At 37.9% G+C, this 25,297-nt stretch overlaps 1 protein-coding gene across 1 annotated transcript in view; it reads right to left on the reverse strand.

The window, feature by feature from the left end:
• Window positions 1-20,217, reverse strand: part of LOC139717704 (serine/threonine-protein kinase Nek10-like) — a 38,953-nt gene extending 18,736 nt beyond the window's left edge. The window contains exons 1-20 of the mRNA XM_071629205.1: window positions 20,171-20,217; window positions 18,057-18,114; window positions 15,564-15,779; window positions 14,996-15,033; window positions 14,066-14,192; window positions 13,052-13,136; window positions 12,522-12,589; window positions 11,961-12,040; window positions 11,659-11,745; window positions 11,098-11,227; window positions 9,841-9,932; window positions 9,264-9,363; window positions 8,490-8,529; window positions 7,652-7,713; window positions 6,257-6,343; window positions 5,589-5,756; window positions 4,716-4,844; window positions 4,149-4,332; window positions 617-744; window positions 68-170 (exon numbers count right to left, since the gene is read on the reverse strand). Of these exons, the coding sequence (XP_071485306.1) occupies window positions 68-170; window positions 617-744; window positions 4,149-4,332; window positions 4,716-4,844; window positions 5,589-5,756; window positions 6,257-6,343; window positions 7,652-7,713; window positions 8,490-8,529; window positions 9,264-9,363; window positions 9,841-9,932; window positions 11,098-11,227; window positions 11,659-11,745; window positions 11,961-12,040; window positions 12,522-12,589; window positions 13,052-13,136; window positions 14,066-14,192; window positions 14,996-15,033; window positions 15,564-15,779; window positions 18,057-18,114; window positions 20,171-20,217 (2,029 nt within the window). The remainder of the gene's footprint in view (window positions 1-67; window positions 171-616; window positions 745-4,148; window positions 4,333-4,715; window positions 4,845-5,588; window positions 5,757-6,256; window positions 6,344-7,651; window positions 7,714-8,489; window positions 8,530-9,263; window positions 9,364-9,840; window positions 9,933-11,097; window positions 11,228-11,658; window positions 11,746-11,960; window positions 12,041-12,521; window positions 12,590-13,051; window positions 13,137-14,065; window positions 14,193-14,995; window positions 15,034-15,563; window positions 15,780-18,056; window positions 18,115-20,170) is intronic.
• Window positions 20,218-25,297: the final 5,080 nt, after the last annotated feature.

Consider the following 25,297-nt stretch of genomic DNA (forward strand, 5'->3'; position numbering starts at 1 on the left):
ATAAACAGATTAACAAACTCACTGATGGTTACTATGATGACATCAATAAACGGACTAACAAACTCACTGATGGTTACTCTGTCCTTCTCTCCCAGCATGATGTTATTCGGCGTCAGATCTCTGTGAACTATTTTCTTCTCCTTGTGTAGATATCGCAATGCTAACACAATCTAGAGAGGAGAGAGCACTCATGAAATAAGACACATTCCTCAACATGCCTCTCAAGTTTATTTGCAGGATTTAGCTGATGTTCTTGGAAGGAAGTCACTAGATATTATCTTGTTTGAGACACCTGTGATAGATTTTAAAATGACTGATTTCAATCCACTATGATACCTATTATTATTCTTTCCTTTCTCACATGAAAAAATTACTTTTTAAAATTTGCAATACAAAGAAGTTTTATATTTTTCAGTTTCTGCATATAACAATGCCACAAAATGTCAGGATAATTACAGTAAGAACTCAAGCCTGTAGACTACGTTTAAGACAATGCGTGAAGACATAGCAAACAGTGTAATATTTACTTTCCACTTTATATCTCATACAGCGTATGACGAAAAGAAAATACATCTCAGTCCCATATAGCAATGGATGATTGATAGGCAAACATTACCTGAACAAATATATGCCATATCCTGTCCTCAGAGAAATGCTCTGCCTTCTCTTTCAGTGAGTTGAAGTGTTCATAGAGTGGGGCGCCCTCTATCAGCTCCATGACTATGTACAGTTTCTCAGCTTGTGCTGTATGTGGAGATAAACCAATTTACCTTGGCATGTTATGCACATCACTCATCATACAAAATCACACGAACCTGAAGTGATACCAAATATTAACAATTCTTTGATCATTTTACATGAAATCCATCATAAAAATGTACCATGTAAACTGAAAATAAATTCATGTAAATAACCAAGATTTTTCAAAGGACGGGAATCACTAACAATTGTGCGGAGGGTGTAATGTATAACCCAATTTGCCATGTTTAATTGTTTAGATAGATACAGCGTGTACAATGGTGCAATAGAATGCTGAAAAACAAGGAAAAGTAGAAATTACGCGGTGCGTAATATATGTCCCCGCCGGAAGTAGCATTTAGTAGCAATATGCACAATATAGGTAAAAAGATGAAGGTCAAAGGTCAAAGAAGTCAAAGGTCAAAATTCTATGTAGAAGTTTTGAAGCCCTCACCTAGTGCCATCACATAAAGCAAACGGAATCGAAATCGGGTTAGAAATGGCGAAGGAGTAGCATTTTGTAGGCAATGTGCAATATAGGTCAAAAATCAAGGTCAAAGGTCAAAGAAGTCAAAGGTCAAAATTCTGTGTCGAAGTTTTGAAGCCCTCACCTAGTGCCATCACTTAAAGCAAACGGAATTGAAATCGGGTTACAAATGGCGAAGGAGTAGCATTTTGTAGCAAAATGTACAATATAGGTCAAAAATCAAGGTCAAAGGTCAAAGAAGTCAAAGGTCAAAATTCTGTGTAGAAGTTTTGAAGCCCTCACCTAGTGCCATCACATAAAGCAAACGGAATCGAAATCGGGTTAGAAATGGCGAAGGAGTAGCATTTTGTAGGCAATGTGCAATATAGGTCAAAAATCAAGGTCAAAGGTCAAAGAAGTCAAAGGTCAAAATTCTGTGTCGAAGTTTTGAAGCCCTCACCTAGTGCCATCACTTAAAGCAAACGGAATTGAAATCGGGTTACAAATGGCAAAGGAGTAGCATTTTGTAGCAAAATGTACAATATAGGTCAAAAATCAAGGTCAAAGGTCAAAGAAGTCAAAGGTCAAAATTCTGTGTAGAAGTTTTGAAGCCCTCACCTAGTGCCATCACATAAAGCAAACGGAATCAAAATCGGGTTAGAAATGGCGAAGGAGTAGCATTTTGTAGGCAATGTGCAATATAGGTCAAAAATCAAGGTTAAAGGTCAAAGAAGTCAAAGGTCAAAATTCTGTGTAGAAGTTTTGAAGCCCTCACCTAGTGCCATCACTTAAAGCAAACGGAATTGAAATCGGGTTACAAATGGCGAAGGAGTAGCATTTTGTAACAAAATGTACAATATAGGTCAAAAATCAAGGTCAAAGGTCAAAGAAGTCAAAGGTCAAAATTCTGTGTAGAAGTTTTGAAGCCCTCACCTAGTGCCATCATATAAAGCAAACGGAATCAAAATCGGGTTAGAAATGGCGAAGGAGTAGCATTTTGAAGCAAAATGTACAATATAGGTCAAAGGTCAAGGTCAAAGGTCACAATTGAAATTCTGTATAGAAGTTTCAAAGCTCCCATGTAGTGCTATCATATAAAGCAAACAGAATCAAAATTGGGTTAGAAATGGCGAAGGAGTAGCATTTTGAACGTTTTGATCACACACGGACGCACACACGGACGCACACACGGACGGACGGACGGACGGACACACGGACACACGGACACACGGACACACACACGTACGGAGCCCGTTTCATAGTCCCCTGCTCGAACTCGTTCGGCGGGGACAAAAAAATAATTGTCAATGTGATCATCTGATGGCTTGCACAAGTAACCATGCAAATTCCAACACACTCTCTGTCATACAGAAGGGTGTTGAGGAATTAGGCCTACATGAATATGTACACAAGTATCCTATGTGAGATACAGCTAGTTATTATCATTATTTCTTTTTTCCATCCTATGTTTACCTTGTCAGTATATACTGCTTTAAACATCTTTGTCACTCATACCTACAATCTAAATACATAGTCTTTGGCTATAGAGCAGATCATAAACTGTACGTGTCTGCAATGTACCCAATATGAAAGCAAAAAGAATATTAAGCAGAAGGGTGAAGAAAATTCACACCTCAATGTACCTAGTATGTTGGAAAAAAAAAAGAAAAGAAAAGGGCAAATTGAATATTTAACACATAACACGTAAGAAAATACTACCAAATAACACTTATGCTGATCAAATGAAAATCAAGGTTAAAAAATAATTCTATACTTAAGTAAAGACATTTTGACCCAGACCAAACCAGAACAAGGAAAAGTAGAAATTACGCGGTGCGTAATATATGTCCCCGCCGGAAGTAGCATTTAGTAGCAATATGCACAATATAGGTAAAAAGATGAAGGTCAAAGGTCAAAGAAGTCAAAGGTCAAAATTCTATGTAGAAGTTTTGAAGCCCTCACCTAGTGCCATCACATAAAGCAAACGGAATCGAAATCGGGTTAGAAATGGCGAAGGAGTAGCATTTTGTAGGCAATGTGCAATATAGGTCAAAAATCAAGGTCAAAGGTCAAAGAAGTCAAAGGTCAAAATTCTGTGTCGAAGTTTTGAAGCCCTCACCTAGTGCCATCACTTAAAGCAAACGGAATTGAAATCGGGTTACAAATGGCAAAGGAGTAGCATTTTGTAGCAAAATGTACAATATAGGTCAAAAATCAAGGTCAAAGGTCAAAGAAGTCAAAGGTCAAAATTCTGTGTAGAAGTTTTGAAGCCCTCACCTAGTGCCATCACATAAAGCAAACGGAATCAAAATCGGGTTAGAAATGGCGAAGGAGTAGCATTTTGTAGGCAATGTGCAATATAGGTCAAAAATCAAGGTCAAAGGTCAAAGAAGTCAAAGGTCAAAATCCTGTGTAGAAGTTTTGAAGCCCTCACCTAGTGCCATCACTTAAAGCAAACGGAATTGAAATCAGGTTACAAATGGCGAAGGAGTAGCATTTTGTAGCAAAATGTACAATATAGGTCAAAAATCAAGGTCAAAGGTCAAAGAAGTCAAAGGTCAAAATTCTGTGTAGAAGTTTTGAAGCCCTCACCTAGTGCCATCACATAAAGCAAACGGAATCAAAATCGGGTTAGAAATGGCGAAGGAGTAGCATTTTGAAGCAAAATGTACAATATAGGTCAAAGGTCAAGGTCAAAGGTCACAATTGAAATTCTGTATAGAAGTTTCAAAGCTCCCATGTAGTGCTATCATATAAAGCAAACAGAATCAAAATTGGGTTAGAAATGGCGAAGGAGTAGCATTTTGAACGTTTTGATCACACACGGACGGACGGACGGACACACGGACACACGGACACACACACGTACGGAGCCCGTTTCATAGTCCCCTGCTCGAACTCGTTCGGCGGGGACAATAAAATGGAGATAGCAAAGATGACTCACGTTCTGTGAAGGTGCGGTAGTAGCGGACAACATTAGGATGTCTAAGGTGCTCCTTGACGATGGTTAGTTCACTGATGATACTTTCTATACTCTTCTCTTTCTCCTTGGCAGTCTTGCCTACAGCTGGGTTGTTGTAAGAAATCTCCTTCAGAGCTAGGAAGTTACCACCAGCATTCTTCTTCACCTGAAAACATTAAGTAGTGAGATAGTACAGAGTTTAGGTAACACAAATATTACTAAGATCTATGCTTTGATGTTATATCAATTCAAATCATTTTGGCTTTGTTGTCTTATGAAAAACTAGTGAGAGCAGAAAAACACTAACTAAACATCTTAAATGCTTTATCATTTAGAGTTGATAACATTTTTGGCAAGAATAATTCTGACAACATGCCTGAGCAAACATGAATCTATGATATGCAGCAAATACAACGAGCTCCCTAAAATTAAATGTGTGGCATAAAGGTCTGCGACAACAATGAATTATTTTGTTTATCACCATACTCCACCCAGGTTGACCTATAGTCACCAAACAATAACACACTGCTCTAAGTCCTTCAACCTTACCTTGTAGACACTGCCAAAGGCTCCTGTGCCAAGATGTTCATACACCAGATAGCCTGAGATAGACTGACTTGGTTCTTTGTTCTGATTTGTCTCCTGGAAATTCACCTTGATAGCATCCAGCTGTTCTGACTGAAATGAGCAACAAGTATTCATTTGCATGTTACAATTCACCTAAATTGTTACCATATTAATAGTATCACTATCATTATTACAAATAGAAACTCAGCAGTGACATTCTTTTTTTTTTCACATTGTTTAGTCTGATCATAGTAGAGTACTATGTATGAGGGGCATGGAAGTAGATTGTTCTGATATGGAGAGATTCCTGCACAAATTGAAGATATTACGTTTTAGGATATATCGTCACATGCCACTCTACTGAGCTGAATTAATCAACTAAGCAATGATACTACACACATATGATGTGAACAATAGTTTTATTAAACTCATTCTAAAATACAATATCTCATGGTTTATTGAGAAACCTTACATGTATGGCTTCAGTGCAAAATTTTAATATGGTAATATGTTTTGTGATACAGTTGAACTACTGTAAAACACGGTATATTCGCGGCATGAAATTTTCGCGAATCGGAGCCTACGGCCTTTTCCGCAGCATGGAATTTTTTGCAAATTGCTGCTGGCATTCAATTCATATGGTGTAGGCAAGAACTTTCACTGTATGCATTTTCATTTCGCGAATCTTAGCTCTCGCGAAATTAAAATGCACATATGTACCTAATGTGATAACTCAAACATTTTTTTTTAATCATTATTCCTAATGGTTAACTGTGGATTTAAATCATGTCTATACTCTATATGCCAAAGATGATCATCCACAGGAAGGACTAGGAAGGCAGAACACATACTTACAGGCAAGCCAGAGAGTTTTTCCACAAGAGGCTTGTATGCATTGATATCCCTCTGATAATGGCCAACATCAATGAAGCACTCAAAGAGATCAGGAGGAAAAAGACGCTTAAAGAGTCGTCTATTTCGCTCCATACTGAACAGGAACCTCAGGGTCCGGAAGGAGTTTTTCTGCACAAATACAAACATTGGCAGCAAAATGGACATTCTTAAACCAACTACAATAGCAATCTAAAGAGGGTCAGATTTTGACAATAATAAATTATTACAGCAAGCTGTTACAAATTTCCACATACTGTAACAGTGAGAATTTTACATAAATGATTTTTATTTATTATTTTTTTTTATTCAGTGATCTTGTAAGATGGAGTATGCATGTTTTAATTCCACAGAATCAAAATATGTAGTATTACATAATAGCAAGCAAAAAAACTTTGCATGCTCTTATTGTCACACTAGTTTGACATTGCGAGAAATGTACAATAGTTTCCACACTGCAGATAATTCCACTTTTACAGCAGACCTTTGCTGAGCAGTAATTGTATAAAGACAAAATATCTCTGCAGTCAGGATAGACCTTTGTTGGGCAGTAATGATCCAAAGACAGAATATCTCTCCAGAGAGGACATGGAGACAGGCAGTAGAGAGGGGAGAGAGTCAAATTGTCTCACCTGAAGTGTTTGTGCTGCTTCTTTCTCTGCCTTAGTTGAAGCCTTATGAGGGAAGATCAGCATACCAACAATGTATGTCCCATTGTCCTGCATGAAAACACAAAATTGGATTTATAATATCTTCCCCTTGTGATTGTTTGTCTTCAATCTAATTCCTCTACTCTGAATACACGACATCAAGTTTTGACTTTCTATCAGGGTGTGTCTGCCTTGAAACAAGGCTGTCAAGTCAAACCCTTGCCACACTCATAGAGTAATCATCCCTGTTGGTGAAAGGGTGCGCATTTGCGGGCCATCAGGGGCATTTCATTTGTTGATAAAAACGTGCAACCGGATGCGAGAGTATTCTAACTTCCCAAAACACTTGCAAGTAACTCCCACTTTTGTTTCAGCTGCAATGGGACTAAGCACACTTCACACTCTTTAAATCTTAATGTGCCACGTTCGCACGTCCGACTCAGTCAACGGCGTGCCAACTTCGCATATTCTGCTCAACAAACAAAGCCGCCAAAACCGATCGATAAATCGCTAATCACTGCTAATCCCGCGGCACAATGAAAGCGTTTCTCGTGCTTTTGTTCCTCTCATATACGGCTTGCATTCTATGTGGTGATTGACTATCAAGCGGTGTTCCCAACTAGATTTGCTCAAACATTCTAAGTTTCTGTCACTGTTTTATGTGCAAAAGTCATGTCTTTACAGTAATGTAGCAACTGATCATTCAAAAGAAAAATTGAACATAGATTCGTCATACAATCTATATCGAAACAAAGCTTGGCATTCCTCTTTAACTTTGACTACTATTATGCTCATCTTAACAGAAATTTGTAGTAGTTATACAAATTGGAAAAACAGAATTCTTTCTCAAAGCATGACTACGTTCCTGTCTCAGAATAACGTGGCACACAGGGGGTTTCCACCATGGCACATAAAGAGTTAACTGTTTTGTTGACGAATGAATCTGCCCTTGCTGCAAATAAGCACCCTGTCGCAAACTGGGATTACTCTAGTCATACTGATTTTTATATTGAAGAAAGATATTACATCATAGTGACATGAAAATACAGTCAAACTCGCATAAGTCGACCTCGCACAAGTTGTAAACCCGGCTAAGTCAAGGATAAATTCTACACTGTTTAAATACCCTGCATGGATATAAGCATGTGCTATGTCTAAAATATATTTAAGGTTGAAATTCATGTAAATTGAAGGATTTTCTCTCATCCCTTTGGATTTAACTATGATGAGGATGACTGAATATCACTATCTCCTTGTCTCTATCATAGACTTCATCCATCATTTCATGATGTACAGTCCTCCGGAGGACCATGCCTGCAATGTAAAATACTGGGTGAAAAGGTAGTAGGGGGGTGGTACAGAGGGCGGGCTACTTACTTGCACAATCTGCTGAGCATTGGTGTCATTGTGAACCAGTTCAGTCAAGGCTGCACAACAAGCTGTCAGACAGAATATACAACAATGACAGTTATGCTTAAAGACATGAGACATGCCTATATCACATGACAATACAACATTAATTTCTCCCAGAATGGTGATTCCTCAATAGCTTGCAGATAACTGGGGAGTGCTTAATTTTGTCATGTCGTATTACGTCACTGGTCAAAGAGAAAATTAGCATGTGTATCACGAGGTAACACTCTGAGTCACAATATGAGGAAACCAAAAATATTTCAACTTTTTTTTTTCTGATATACAGAAGCACCACCTTGCCTTCCACACCTCAACTTATAAGCATCTCTTTGCTTAGACATTTGCTTTTCTGTGGCAGAATGAACCTGATCAGTTGTGCACCCAGTGCCCACTGTGCAGCGGGACCCTGACCAGTGCCCACTGTGCAGCGGGACCCTGACCAGTGCCCACTGTGCAGCAGGACCCTGACCAGTGCCCACTGTGCAGCAGGACCCTGACCAGTGCCCACTGTGCAGCGGGACCCTGACCAGTGCCCACTGTGCAGCAGGACCCTGACCAGTGCCCACTGTGCAGCGGGACCCTGACCAGTGCCCACTGTGCAGCGGGACCCTGACCAGTGCCCACTGTGCAGCAGGACCCTGACCAGTGCCCACTGTGCAGCGGGACCCTGACCAGTGCCCACTGTGCAGCAGGACCCTGACCAGTGCCCACTGTGCAGCGGGACCCTGACCAGTGCCCACTGTGCAGCGGGACCCTGACCAGTGCCCACTGTGCAGCGGGACGTTCAAATCGTTAAACTCACCTGACTTCAGAGAGAGGACATGTTCTAACTGCACATCACTCTGCAAGAATAAACAAAGAAAAGTCACAGTACCAGTATCTCTGCATATGAAATAAGTTTCCCCATTGAGTTGTACAATTGACCAAAACACTCCAACTAATATACAACATACGTACATATATTTGCTAAGACTGATCAAGATGTCAGGTGAACTAGCATCAAATATTAACATCCATTTCAGTCAGAGAGCACAGAGACAATGGGAGCACCATGCTAAGATACATGTCTGTGATCGACGACCAACAATTCATGGACAAACAACAACTTAACCTGTTGAGGATGGACTGATTTTGCTACAACATGCATTTCCCATAGACACCTGTCCAAGTATACTCCGGACTTGTCCTCAACAGGTTAACACTAGTCTATAGATAACAGCTGTAAACTAGAAAAGCATTCAGACAGCACAGACCTCTGTAAATTCAGGCGTAAAATATATGATATCTGCCCATACTAATACCCAAATCTAATAAAGAAATGAACGAATAAAGTGGACATCCGTTACCGGCAGTTTTCTTTCATTACATTGAAATTTGTTATAAACCAACAAATTAACAATAGAAAAGCACAGAGTGAATAACGTTGCAGCCCAAATTTTTACTTTGTTGTAAGCGGAATTTTGTTATAACCATGTTCGTTTTAACAGGAGTTCACTGTATACCTACATGACAGATTACTACATACAGCACTGGATAAAAAGCACAAACCCACATACACTCAATGAGATAAACTCACACTGTCTTGGACTGGAAGGGACAGGGAATGATGACGTCCAGATGACCCTGCACTGGCCAAAGCCTGGGATGAACTTTGATCTGCACTTAACTCACGGTCACTGCAAGTCATAATAGGAAGAGAACAGGAAATGATACAGGTGCACACTTGGTAGTACTAGCTGCCTCTAGGAGCAGTAAAATAAAGTATACATGTCAGTATTTCTAACGAAAATGCAACAATCTTGTGAATATCGAATACATATTCACACTGTTAAAAAAAATAAGATACAATTCTCATTGTGTAAAAAGTCTTTATCTTTTTTTTTTTAATATTATGAAAGCGTGGACTGTTAACTGAATAACACTCTTTTACAGAATCACATTAACTCTTGATGTACATGTATATGTGACTACAAAACAACTTGTTGAACAGACTAAGTGAATAAGATGAACAGGTTCAATGACTAATTCCGTATCTTGTCCCCTATCTGAAAGCATGAATTCTTTTCATTCTTACTGTGTGCCAAATGATAAGATCAACTACACTCAATGACACCAAAAATGACAATGTGAAAGAGTCTGATAAGAAGACTTACTGAAGGAGAGCTAGTAGAGGGGGAATTCCCCCCATCATTCTGACATCATTACTGGCATCCAGGTCTTGGGAAAGCTGTACTATGCACCACACCTACAAGACAACCATACAGTAGCAAAGGGTGTGGGAGCTTTGGACTGTGGTATGCAGTCTCAATAAAAGAGTGTGTCTGTTCACATGATTGAAATCTGAGACTAATTACAACTCTTTCAATTATGCACCATGGACAAACACTTTCAATTACTTCTAATGAGTGCTATTAGGACATTTATACCACTTACATGTACACCTATCATTTCCTAATTTACACAAGGTGCAATGTAAACACATCATCAATACGGTGCACCCTATAATACTACCATCACTGAAGGAAATGTGATCAAAGTTCCTTTCCAATGATATAATAAAAAAAAACACAAATAAACTCAAATTTTCCCTAAGTTCTGGTGTCACCTCCCACTGTATTTTCAAGAACAGTTTGAAACATATTTGTCATAAAATGTCGCAAGACTTGAACTGTGCCTGATAATTGTAAATTCTTTTCATAAAGACCCTAACCCTAACCTTCTTGCTAATTCATGTCTCATAGCATTAAATGTCAAGACCTCCATGATGTGTCTTCAGCACTGAGACATACAAAGTGCTAACCCTAACCCTAACCTCCTTGCTAATTCATGTCTCATAGCATCAAATGTCAAGACCTCCATGATGTGTCTTCAGCAGTGAGACATACAAAGTGCTAACCCTAACCCTAACCTCCTTGCTAATTCATGTCTCATAGCATCAAATGTCAAGACCTCCATGATGTGTCTTCAGCAGTGAGACATACAAAGTGCAGGAGCGTGCAATCATTTACTCTGATTCATATCACATCTATAATTTGAGGTTTCATTTGCACATTCCCAGTGGAACCATTCTTCCATTGTTACAAGTTAAAGACAACTTCCTCATATCTAATCTGAATAAATCAGCATACTGTGTATAACAGAACATAACCAAATAAGCAATACAGATAATACCAATCAATCACGAGCAGAAACAAACTTTGATCATACAAGTGAGCAGATATAGAACAGGATTTTCTAAACCGCACATCCTTGAACGGTGATTTCTTGTTACAGATGATTGCCTGACACTATCTTAAAACAACAGGATACAGATAAGAAAGAGATTTGCTAATCTGTCTAATCAGGAGACACAGATAAGGACTTCCCCCTTTGGTGAAGGGAGTTTCCCCCTATAGAGGATAAGTACTAACCACATTCCATAGGAGGTTGATGTTGTCTGAGTGTAGCAGGCTGAGGAGGATGGGCATTCCATCGAAGATTTTCACCTGTTCTCTAACTTGCTCCTCCTGACATAACACCTTCATGAGACTAGCAGCAAGTCTAGCATAAGATGGGAGTCACATGAAAATAAATCTTTCGATTGATGAATGTCTAAAAGAGAGTATGAAACATAAATCAGTATGAACTGTTCATCTGCAAAGAGTGCGATTCCACATCACATTCAAAATGAGAAAAGCAAAAATGGAAAGGGTTTATTCCAAGTCCCCTTTTGATCTTCACAATGTTTCATCACATGTACGAAACATAATAAGCATTAACTGTTCATCTGCAAAGAGTGTGACTTCACACCATACTCTAAATCAGACAAGAAAAGGGTTTATTCCAAGTCCCCCTTTGATCAACACAATGTTTCATCACAAGTCCCTCTTTGAATTAAACACAATGTTTAACTTCTCATTACCCTTTATGACATGATAACAAGCCACATAGGAAAACATATCAAATTTTTATAACCTTAAAACAACACTTACTTTTTTGACTCTACATCATAGTCTTGAAGAATTCTGAGTAGGACCTCAACACAGTATAGCTCTCCTATCACTGCTCTTGGCTGTACACTGAAAGGGGGAAAAAAGACATGCAGGCAAACAGAATGTGATTAACAAACAATATTACATAAAGGTAGTGATATTGTGATCAAACGCTTAAAGTGATGTTGATCTCTTCAAGAAAACAAAGATACCATTGGGACATCCTACATATTTATGGCATTGAAGATTTAAAGACATAGCTGCAGGTGTAGTTCACTTTGAGGACTGGGAGACCAACGTACCTTTGAGCTAGGCCAATGAGTGCATAGAGGGAGCAGTGTAGTACCATGACATCAGAAGCTGATAGGAGCATGACAAGGGGCTGCAATCAAACAGACAAGACAACAATGTAACCATGTACCATTACTTCATTTTCACACTTTGAGGATTGCCCATACTACCATGGTGTTTGTGATTAAAGTGAGAAACATTTCTGATCTTCTACAGCAGTGTTATGTTCAAAAGTAACACTGTCACTTCAGCAACTTTACAGAAATGGCTGACAAGCTAATCTAAATTTGATTAATCAAGATGTTAATGTTGTGGTTTTTTTTTGTTTATCAAAAAGCAGAAATATTACATGCACAGTTGTTCAGTTGAGTGAAATGCTTTATCATATACGTTCATCATAATTGCTGTTGAAGTACAAACAATAGTGCTTTATACATGGAGAGACATGAAAAAATACTAGCTCTAATACCCTTGCTACACAGACTGGCATAAAAAGAAGTCTTTGTAAGAGCTTGAGCTTTTCACTATCAAAGAGAACTGAGGAAAGGAAAGCTACAATATAGCTTGCTAACCTTGTGTGCTCCACAGGCTATTAACCAGTCCCGCTGTTTGACATCTCCTGCCAGCTTCTGGAAGATATCTGGTCATTCGATGAATAATACAGAAGATAATGAACAGCGTCAAAGACATTGATATTCAGGGCAATAAACAATATCAGTAAACATATACAAACAAAAGAAAATGTACTTAAAACATCAATATTAGCCAAATTAGGTACGGATATTTTGCAGTACGTTCATGTCCATGACAGTACTAATATCCATGGTCTGCTGCACTTTTTTCGGCAGTAGTTTGATGACATCCTTTGCAAAAATAAAAAATAAAAATAAAAATAAAAAAATTGACTGTACAGCTGTAGTAAGTTGTTTCAACCCGACACACCATGACCAGACTAACAGTACTGTTACCTAATTTGTTGATACACATGTGACTTGTAGACAAATGTCACACAAACCAAAGTTAAAAAAAGGTCATGACTTCAACCAGTCACAACATGTAGGCACCCAGAACCTGATTGTATAGAATACAACTTATCACTCACTTGACATTTCCTTCAGAATGTCAACGATGAATGGCTCTTCATCAGTTCGGCTTTGCACATAGCTCTCTGTGGCTGTTTGTAATTTCTAAGAGACATGGAGGAAGAAAAGAATATTTTTTTTAGTTTTATTTCAAGTAAAAACTAATTCTAAAATGTAACTTTACTGAGTCCATATCATGTACACAAAAGTTAATATTCTACACCCATGATTGTATGCTGGCAGCTCATGCCTGTAACATTTTGAGAAACGGATTACTAGTGTACATCTACACATAAGACACATAATATACCACCATACCGATACACTAGTCTTTCGTAGGTGATATTTTGAAGGTGGCTACTTATGACTTTATACATGTCTGCCTAAAATTGTATACTTACAGGCACATGAACTTTTTTTGACCAACACATAGGATTTATCATAAACCCATATTCTGTGGATATTCTCAGTGGCCATAATAAATGAAGCCCTATTAGAAAGATACCATTAGACAAGCAGCTTCCTGTCCCTTGTGAGGGAATAGACAATGGGTGGCAGTGTTGACTACTAAAGGGCAAACCTGCCACTGCCAGGGGACTTGACTCTGGGACCTCACTACTGAGAATCAGGTTTGTATATCAATGCAGCCAGCAAGTCTTAAGACAACTGTCTTTATTCATTTCCATAAAATTGTATATGTCATAGATGGTAGTCTGTCACTGTGCAAATGAGATACAAAATCACCTTCTCAAAGAAATCAAGTATATGCCATGGACAGGTTCATATAACTCTGACCAAAATTTAGTTTTTTGTTTAACTTTTTAAGAGGCTATATACAAATCACACACAAAAAAATAATAATTCTTTATATCTGTAAAATTTTGCTGGGCAGTGAAAGATATATTGATAGCATATTGTTTAACTAAAAGTGAAATATTAACAATAGAATTTTCCAAGAGCAACACAACAGCCCAATCAATGTTTGTCAACTACCGTTTCGCGATTTTCCATTCTAGTTTTGCAAATCCTTTTACCTGAGAGAGAATCTTCACCCCTCCGAGGTCAAACAGCATCTTCTGGTAGACAGGGTCCCTCAGAAACAATCGCAGACATATCAAGACTCGTAGGATATTTTCAGTGGGAACTCTCTCCACCCAGTCTCTGAAGAAAGCAAAGAGTGTGCCAGAACACAGATTTAGTTCATATAGCACCAGCAGATCTTGGAATACAATTTTACTTTTTATCATATCAAACACTGACACAGAATTTAACTTGGAAAAAAAAAGAAAAAAAAAAGAAGAAAATAGCTCCCATGAATATAAGCCCGTCATAAGAAAATGACATTCTCCTGTACTACTTCATAAAGCTTCGAACCTTAGTGCATAGGATAGCATGTTTTTGCTTTTGCACCTAATTTGTGTTTGAATTCTTTACAAAACAGCTGAAATACAATGTATGAGCCAAAATCTCTTCACTGATATAAAGTGGTACTGCCAGACCCCCCCCCCCAAAAAAAAATGCAAACAAATATCAACACAAACAAACAAACAAACAAACAAACCAAAATATACAACAAAACCATATAATCATTTACACTTAAAATAATTTCACACATACTGTTTAAGCAATCATTTTCGCGTACAGATATTTTCGCGAATAAGGTCAAGGAGATTTTCACAAGACATTATTTTTGCAATTTGACAATGAGGCTATCATAGAGGCATTATCATCCTAGCGTACGGTGACATTTACGTGTGTTGTTAAATTCACAGTCCACAAGTGATTTGCAAAATTCCCGAAAATCAAATCCTCGCAAAAATACGAACTTACACAGTAATAGCCAAGACACAGAAAGAAACACATAATCAAAGACAAGCCTGAAACAAACAAACTAAAACAAAACATCAACAGACATTCTACTTTGCTCTTTCTTACTATCACTGACATAACACTGGCATACTTACAATGAACATAATCTGTTCTTCACAATGGCTGCAAAGATCTGTATAGGAAATAACAAACCATTTGAAAGATGTATGGCATGCACAGTACTAGAGCAATGTCCAAATGAAAACTTACATGCCAATCTAAAAATTGCAGTTTTAAAAAAGATAAATACTTTGAAAAGAAATAATGAAAAAATAGGAATTGTGAGTGGTAACCCTGCTACATGTTCAGAGGGTGAAAAGGTGAATTTTTAAGTACATGTGACACTATTTTGACGGTGGTAAACATGAGGAAAAGTTATGCCTTGACTGCGTGCAATCATGTCTTGCATTTGACTGCATAAATCTATGAGATGATAGAAGCCACATACTGGCAAGTGATGTATTAGCTGATGATAAAGGTAATCATAACCCACTAAAGGACAGCAAATTATTTCATAGCTCTATTTGTGACAATAGAATTTCTTTCTTGGTCTTGCTGGCTCTGAACCCAACGCCTCCTGATACAAGACTTTTATAGGTAGAAATTGATATCATCAAACCAACCATCCCCATATTCCATTCTGAAATATTGTATAGAACTTACCTGGTCAAACTGTTTGTGAAAAGAGTGTGTACTGAAATGTCTCTCAGCCTGGTACTTGGAGCCAAAGTTTTCCAGTGCAGTGGCTTCTGATGTCTTCTGAAAGCTCTGACCATTGGGAGGTGAAACTCGGCCATGGGTCTGCCCTATGGACTTCATACATGGGCTGTTATTGTTGTTATTGTTGTTACCTGGGTCATCTACATCTATGGGTGGTAACTGTGTGAAGAAAACATACACATAACAATTGGAATTACGGCACATTGCATACATTGTTACATAGTACACACTTCTGTTCTACTTTAACTGCAGTGCAAATCAAAAGGAATAAATCTTAGAAAACATATGTCTGTGAATGTTCTCAGTCATCCAGGTAAAGTATCACATGAACTATAAACAGTAAATCAATAGTCAAATGGATTTACTTGTAGTTTGGAGTAGCAACATTTCACATCCTCTCCGGGACGCTTCATCAGGCTGACTGATCTTTGGACAACTTGTTTTGTGAGCAGCAAAATGTCAAAACATTTTGCTGCTCAACTCATTAGCTGTAAGATGCATAAGTAACTAGATATATCGCTACGGCGACTGATATGCCTCCGCCATAATGCATGGTTCTCCTAATAGGTCTATAGTACAATGTCTTGACAATGTGTAATGACCGTTTCACACAATTGGCAAAATATTAAAATGACAGGTTTGACACAAATGTGCTGAATTTTCGCTTTCCTAGAACTAGGTTCAATTGGATGAATGATTAAAATGTCAGAGTGCAGGTACTATATTGGGGGAACTGATAATTTTTACTTGACTTGTGACCCTTTTATAAGTTTATGCATTGATTATTTTCAAGGTATTGAGAAAAAGTATAATTTCAGTATCAAATGGGAAAATAGCATTATCTAAACCTGGCCTTTGACCTTTGACCTCACAGTTCCAAAGAGAATCACTGTTAGGTTGAACATGCATAAATATGTAAGTTTTATGATGATACCTTGAGTTACTTTTGAGATATTGAGGAAAAAGTGCAATTCAACACTTTCACTTGACCTTTGACCTTTTGGCAAGAAACTTCCCACAGAATATATATTGGGTAATACATGTATACATCAAGTTAAAAAAAAAAAAAAACCTTCAGGCATTGCATAAATATGAGGAAAGTAGTGATATTTTGAGGAGTTGACCTTGACCTTTGACCCCCTGACCTTTGAACCATGACCCCCCCCAACTTCCCTAGATAATCACTGCCCATTGGAACAAGCATATATGTGACAATGCACCTCAAAACAAACAAAAAGTCGCCAGACATGAATTTCTAGTTAAGAGCATATTCTGAAAGAGCAAACTTTAAGCTTTAAAATGATGTATAACTCTAATCAAATGGACTCTCCTAACCTATCTAAATATTGGAAAGAAAGCACAAACTCAGGAAAAGTGTGAACTGAGAAAAGAGGCTCTGAAGTACAGTGTCTATTCAAGCGCTTAATCTTTACGAAACCGTGCTGGCTGTGCGATGAATGGGACAAAAAAACAGAAGTAAACCACCAGAGTAACAACAATGAAGGGATTATCAGATTAAACTGAAATCAAGCATGCCTCATTAAAACATTCTGTTCATAATTAATGCCAACTTTCAAAGCAGTAGCACTATCCTTTCAAAAGTTATTAGAGTTGAAAGTGAAGAGTGTGGGCATGGTTTTTCAGAAATGAAAAAGGGATTCTGAAGACACACCTAATCACACTATTCTACCAAAAATGTTTGAGATAAACTGCTAAAAACTTACACTTTCCTGCCCGTTTTATGGTACCAAATTTTAGCATAATGTAAAAGAAGACCCGCTCTTTCAGAATATATAAAAAAGTCAAGTTCGGCTAGGTTGACCCATTTCACTTATTTTCAGTCCTCACGCAAAATCAGTGTGTGCGACTTTATGTTCGTTTTGAGGTGCACGGTCACATATACTAAGTTCCATGAAGATACCTTGAACCATTTGCAAGATATGGAGAAAAACATAAATTTTCAACCTTTTTTTCACAAAATAACCTGTGACCTTTGACCTTTGACCCCGCGACCCTAAAATCCAAACAAAGTATTATCCCCCCAGGATATACCCTTATACCAAGTTTGATGTAAAACCACCACACAATTCTTGAGATATCGACAAAAACAGAACGGGACGGACGTACGTGCGGACGGACGTACGTACGAACGGACGGACGGACGGACTAACGGACGGACGGACGACCCGAAAACATAATGCCTCCAGCCACTTCGTTGGCAGAGGCATAAAAATTTGATGATTAGCAAATATGCTTAACACATGATAATAATCAATATGCATTCATTGCTGTAATTTCCTTTATTGCATTTTACAGAAATTAACCAAAAGACAGTGCATATCAATGCAAGCCCTCTCCTTTTTGTAAGAAAAAGCAAGCAAACCAGTACATCTGGGATCCATGAACAAAACAAATTTATAAAAAGAAGTTCAGTACCTGTTGTTTATTGGCAGGAGTACTCAGGAGATGCAGAAGCTTGTCTAGGTCCTTGTCCCTGATAAAGGAAAAAGAAAGAGCAAATAACTTTACTTTTATCAGTCAAGTTGCATTTGGGTCATCTCTCTATTATATGAAAGAAAACATTTTACAACAATACTTAAAAAGGAAATAATATCATTACTTCTCCACCCATATAGATATACTGAGAGAGAATTCAATTTAACAACTTACTTCTTGTTTGGTAGTTTTATATTTTTTTAATGCAATATTTTGAACACTGACCTGCTGTTTACTATTTACTGCTGGTTTGATAGATACTTTGTATATCGAAACAATCACTCTCCAAAAACTTAATTTTTAAAACTGAGTACTTTTTTTTAAAAATCATAGCCATACAAGATATCTTCTAAAAATAGTAAAATACAAAAATGTGATGAAATATGACCAAACAGACAATGCATGACAAACATTTTGATTTTTCTTTCTGTTCATTCCAATGTGTCCAGAAAATCTGGTTCATCGTTAGAGCTGCAGTGGCGGATCGTTAAATTTCGTAAAGACGCCCCCTCTTTATTGAATTTTTGGCTCCGCCCCTGTAGCTGTGTTTATTGCTTGTCATAACACTACCCAGTATATCAGTCTAAAAGGTTCAGAACTCAGTAATACATTACCACTGATATACATGTATTACACATCACTAAACAGGGCTGGGTGTCTAGAATTCTGCAAATCTCTTGACAATAAAGTCGATACTGTTGTCATGGCAACAGGATGCATTCTGCATTTGCCATTTGGCTGCTGTAAATTGAAGGGGAGGATTCATCAAATTGATAAATTGGATTAGCAATTTCAGTGATGTGGTTGGCAGGCGGGGCAGGTTATCACAAACCTTTGATACACAGGAGTAACACGGAGCAAGCTATGAGCTGCTATTGCCCCTCACTGTTCATGTATCAATTTGCAAGCAGTGATGAGAGAGAGGCATAGCTGGAGGATTTCTGACTCAGTGTACAGCTGTGTGTGAATTATATTTAACAGCAAGCAGTATCTAACAGCTAGCAGAATTCCATTTAAGACTCACTGCATACTTAATTTGGCATGCATTAAAAAAAAAAATCCAAGGGAAAGATCACTACAGGCTCACTATATCAGGTTCTCCATAATAGCAAAAACTAATGAACATAATAAAGGCAAAACTCTGAAGATGTTCTGTAGTCTTTCCTTCTTTGATTGTGTGTACATCAATCTAAAGCATGATCATCTGCCTGTCAAGCAACCTAGTGAAAGAAGTTGGCATGAGACAGTGAAAGTATGAAAATGTAGCCTGTATTAAGAGGTACTACATGTACTTCTCGATTCATTATGATGAGGTACAATAAACATGGACAGGTGTCCAATCTTGATTGAGGTGATAAACATGTAGCTTGTATTTACTTAGAGATGTACTAACTCTGGATGATGAGGTCATAAACATTTAGCCAGTACAGAGATGTACTACATGTACCTTACAGTCTCTCTTCTCAGACTGAAGCTTCAAAATAGCACACTATTTTGTGGTTATGATATTAGCCCAATATCAAATTAACCCAATATTTGTGGAAAGAAGATATGAAAAGCGCAATTTTTGATAGGGAAAATTTCTCCCAAAATCTTGGTTTAATTTGTGAATTAGCACATTATCTGGGTCGCGTCACCATCAGCCTGAGATTTTCTTGATCTTATCAAACCAATGGCACTCTGAGCCCAGGAATGATGCAAAGTAAGCATGCATCAATTTCAGGCAGATTTCCCAAAGGGGCTGTTTTCAAGTTAATGAAGATGCACATTCTTTTTTGGGCTATTTCCCCAAACTGTAATATAGTCCACTAGTTCAAACTTCAGTCTGTGAAGACACCCTTTCTTGGTGTTAAGGTGATAAAACATAGCATGTATCAAAAGACAGATATTACCTCGTTATGTTGATGTGATATACATGTAGTCTGTACAGAGAAAACTTTGAACACCTTCCAGTTATTAATTAGAAGGTGTTCAAAGAAAGCCTGTACTACCTCTTTAATCATACTGATGAGGTATGCCATTGACATACAATTTAGCCTCTAGAGTGGTATTACCTCTTGACCTCGGCCAGTCTGCTCTGCTTCTTGTCTCCACTTGGCATGGTGACCAAATGACATGTCAGAAGTGTGGGGAGGTAGGGAGTATCTTTACATCACAGTCAGAAGTGAGGAGAGGTAGGCCAGTATCCTTACATCACAGTCAGCTGTCAGCTACCAGTCTCTCTCCTTGTATTCCACTTTGTTAAATACCCCCAAGCTGCTTGCTACGGGACTGCAAGCTTACTCACTTACTCCCGTCTTCTCAGACCATCCACACAAGCAGAGCAGATGAGGAAGGCTGCTGAAGTGACATCATCTGGAACGAAAGGGAGACAAAATTCAATGAACATCGTTAATGTTATTGAAGACTTAAATCATCTAAAGGGATGCCAACATTCACATACAATTCAAGGTTATAAACACAGAGATATCAGTAAAATTTTAGTAGGTCAAATTCATCTCTGTTGGTGTATAGAATGAGCAGTTCCACATTCTTTTGTCAGAAAATGATGAGATCACAGGGCAGAATTTTCAGGAATGCTTACTGTAGAATCAGGGAGTCTGCCAGCTCTACATCCACTGACAAAAGTAATTTGTTTCTCAACACTCTTTGCCATTTAACTCATAAAATTAAACTTACCTGTGACATGGAAGTATCATGGAACATATTCAAGATTGAAGACATAAATCACAGAGCCTAAGTAGTTGATTCAAAACAAAAACTTCAAACATGAATTCTGTAGTATGATAACACTAATCTGACTATGACAACACTTAGTTGAAAGGCTTTACAAGTATTAAGTACAAATATGGTATATTGCTACACAACCCTAATAGGAGCTAAAATAGCATCACATTCCAAAAACATCTTACAGAAAAAAAAAAATCTTTCATTAATTTGCTGATACTGACTTTGTACAGAGATACTTTTCTATCAGTCATATGGGGAAGTAAAAATGGTCATCTTATTTTGTAAAACTGGTTAGAAACATTCATAGTAAGAAATCTGTCATTTAATGTCAACTGGAATGCTTGAAATGAATTGTGTATCTAGACAAAAAACTTTCAAATGCATTCTACAAGTACTTTCACAAATCTTCATTCCTCACAAAAGTCCTGCACATTTCATGCACATGAAAACTTCTGGCTTTGCCATACATCTTATCTTAAGAAGAGTTACATCTTTGACAAAGTACCATGCAGTAGGGCCAATGGGTCGACCTAGTATAGTGAGCATACATATGTATTGATTGGAAGGGAAATCTAAAACCTGCCACATGATCTCTATTGACATTCCCTGGAGTTCCCAAAGGCTAAGTAAACCACAGTCATTGATTTCTTGCCTGTAGTGGTTTATAAATTCTCCATCAAGTAATTTTCACAGGGTGGAGAGCTAGCACAGCGTGTGTCCACCCAGTAATGTGAAAACACACAAAGACACAAGATTAATGCCATGCAATGTAACCCAGCAGCAGGACTCCTGTGATGTCTGTATACAGATTATACTAATGTTGCCTACACAATAATGTATGACACATACACGTAACCCTACCAAAACAGCAAAACCATGGATCACACAATCAGCCTGACAAAGAATTGGGAATAGTGATGGAATTATACATCACATGTTGTAACACATTCCTTCACTACAATGAAGATCAACCTTGAAGGAAAAGGTATCACTCTTGCCTCCAAGATGAAGTCACGTACAAAGGAGTAATCCATTTGACGAGTCTTTAGAAATTAAAAGGAACTGGAGCGTGTCACTCGATAGTCAGGGTGTGGATAGAACCAGAGGCATTGTCACTGTCAATGACAGGATTAGCACCCACCCCTATCCTCTCAACCAATCAATAGCCATTCACATGGCTAGAGGCAAGGACTATCAACTGACCACAGCTGAAAGGGTGGGGCTTTTTTTTTTCAGGTCATAAGTGGACAATGACCATGACCTACTACTTGAACCTTTCTCACTGAGTTTGCTCCATTCAACTATGGTAAGTCTAGTTAAAGGGATAAAGTAGAGGTAGCCAACGGGCATCACAGAAAAGGCTTCAGTTGTGACTAACTCAGTCCTGCTTTGACACAGGTCAAGGTTTTAACGAGCATTTAATACCGGTACTCTCAACAACAATGCCCCCCCCCCCCCACAAAAAGAACTGACAGGTCAGTTCAAGGATGATTTGTTTTCTATCTGGTACAGTACTTTGTTAGTTGCCAGACTGTCAAATACAATTTCATTTTCACTTCTCTGTTGACTTGTTGAAATACCCTTAGGATAGGCAATTAAATTCACGGTTTTGTTTGCTTTCTTTTTCCTGTAAAGTATTTAGTACTTTCCAATTCTTTAGATCTCTTGTTTTCATACAACTTGGCTGTACCAATTGGTGCTTTCCTTTTTGTAAAGCAAACTACCTTTCTGGGTAACTAATTAAGGCAACATTGTATTTCCAGCAAAGTTGTTGTAGTTCTTATATCCCCTAAGATTTCTGACAAAGTTTGCACGTACTGATGTCACCATGTTCACTTGTATTTAAATAAAGATACCAAACAACAAGTACTCTTTAAGGGTCTGCCCATAATATAGCAAACACCACACTCTCTAGTACATCAAAAACAGGATGTAGAATAAATCCTGTCTTTCAAATAATTTCCTTTTTAAAAATAATTTTGTGAAAATGACAGTGAAGAAAACACTGTATCAAAATTTAACAGTTGACCTGGATTAAAAGGACAGACTAGCTTTCAAGTATGTATACAGTGTATTAATAGATGGGCAGTCATGCATTGGCTGAATTGTGAAGCTTTAAAGGCAGAATTTACAATTTGCAGATGAAATAAAAACCCTGCACCAGAGCTTCAAAATAGCTCTAAAATGTGCATTAGGGATAGAAACAACCAATGATGTAAAAATTTGAATTTATTATAAGTATAATTAATGTGAAGTAATGTTGAATATCGCATATACAAAATGTGAACAATAGTTTAATAATAAAAATGTTAAATAGACTAAACCATCTACTCTCCTTATATTCTAGGCTTTACTGCAAAACTCTTACACGGAAGGACGTTTTGTGATACAACTGACTTCCACTATATGTATCAAAATGTGACATAGATTTCTATCATTTTTTTTACATCAGTGCTCCCAAAGGTAAACTGTACCTTTAAACATACAAATTGCATACACATATCGTAAAACGAGGAATATTCGCGTGCATTTTAATTTCGTGAATTTAGCGAGCGCCAACATTCGCGCGATAGTTCCTTTCTACACAATATATGCATTGCATGCAGGTGGCAATTTGCGAAAATTTCTTGCTGTGAGAAAGGCCGTCGGCTCCAATTCGCAAAATTTTCATGCCGCGAATACATTGTGTTTCACAGTAATCACCCTTTGGAGGATACCTCCACTCTTTGGGGTAGCATCGCTCCAATAAATGGTTGAATACCAACCATGCATGAAGGTGGAGGGAACTTGGCAGACAATGATCTCTTCATGACAAATGAAGGGAGGAGACTGAGAGATCCAGGTAAGATGCAATGTTTTAAATTCCCACCATTCTCCCTCTTGTCACTGCTTTCATTGTTACTCAACCATGAGGATCACATCCACTGCAGGTGGCCGATGATAATGGTTCCATTGTATTTGAAATAAGACAGAGCACACACTATGCAGCCTGTAGGGGCAGCAGTCTGTGACTTACACCATATACAGTCTAAAGCTTGATTATGGACCGGGCATGTCAAGATATCAAATCAGAAATATTCTCTAATCCAGTAACTCTGATCAGCTTGTACGCACACAGTCATCCATAAAACATGCCATCAATTCAAAGCATTACCCATAGTTATCTCCATCTAACCGGGCTCATTAATGCCTGCATTGTACACGATGTAATTAGGTGTTCACACAGTTTTCTCTTAATGCACAGTGTATGTACTATCACCTTTTTTACATTTTTGTTCAATCATTTCTCAACATAAAAAAAAATGCTTTGCTTTGAACAGTAATGGAAGATCTGAATCTTTTAAAGATAATCTACACTACAATGTACCTTAACATGAATGCAAATCATGTATAACAGTTTAAATTAGCCTGTTTTTTAAACAGAAAATTCTATCACACATGGTTCTGTACTTCCACATCTGCAGTGACTTTCACAGACAGGCTGGTTCTCAAGTTCATGACAATTTTATCAGAACTTCCTTCAGTCTACATTGTGAAACTTCCACTGTTTGATTCATGTTTTCTTTATTTCAATTATTGAGTCTGTTTGAACAAAGAGTCACTCCAAACTTGATATTTCATCAAGTGATATTCTACACTGAATGAGTTTTATTGCCAGCCATTCTTGTATTAAAGCATGAGACACTCATATCACATCACAGACATTATAATTTTCTAACCATTCCTCACCTGTTATTCAAATAGAAAAGAGAACAAACATGCTTTTAACTAAGCTTGATAATACCACATTTTTTCCCGATCTATGAATATTCTGTTTAAATGCACAAATATCACATCATGCAGAAGAAAAGCAGAGTACATGCAACCAAAACGACTGGCAAATTATTCAAGCCATCAAATGTACTGTATACGCTATATACAATGTATTTCGCGGGGGGTTTATTTTCGCGAATTTCGCGAGTCGGGAGCTATTCGCGAAATTAACAACACGCGAAAATATTACCTTCCATACTGAATCCCTTGCCTTGATGATACGAACATTTCAGTACTAGTATACCATGTCACGGCTTACCGAACAGACCATACTGGCTAAGCTTGTTTACGCACGTCCACGTCTACTTACAAATACTGTAGAGAGCCAATCCATTATCGCAAGGGGACCACTCGTCAGAAATCTAGGGGACCACTCGTCAGAAATCTAGCACGATGGACTTAACCACTTCAAAAATGTTGAATTCTAACTTACTAGTTCGCAGAGTTTGGCAAGTCTTTTTCATGCAGTGTATAACTAGTATCATTCTTATTTGCTAGTAAGTTGAAAATTCACACTTTCTTTGCCACTTCATATTTTCTCTGGTCCCCCAATCGCGAATTTAACCACTCGCGAAAATGTGTGACAGCGGCAATTCGCGAAAATATATGTACGCGAAAATTATAGCGTATACACTAGT

Source organism: Diadema antillarum, unplaced genomic scaffold (assembly GCF_040938485.1).
Source record: "Diadema antillarum isolate AM-2024a unplaced genomic scaffold, OU_Dant_1.0 scf00000081, whole genome shotgun sequence".
NCBI lineage: Eukaryota > Metazoa > Echinodermata > Echinoidea > Diadematoida > Diadematidae > Diadema > Diadema antillarum.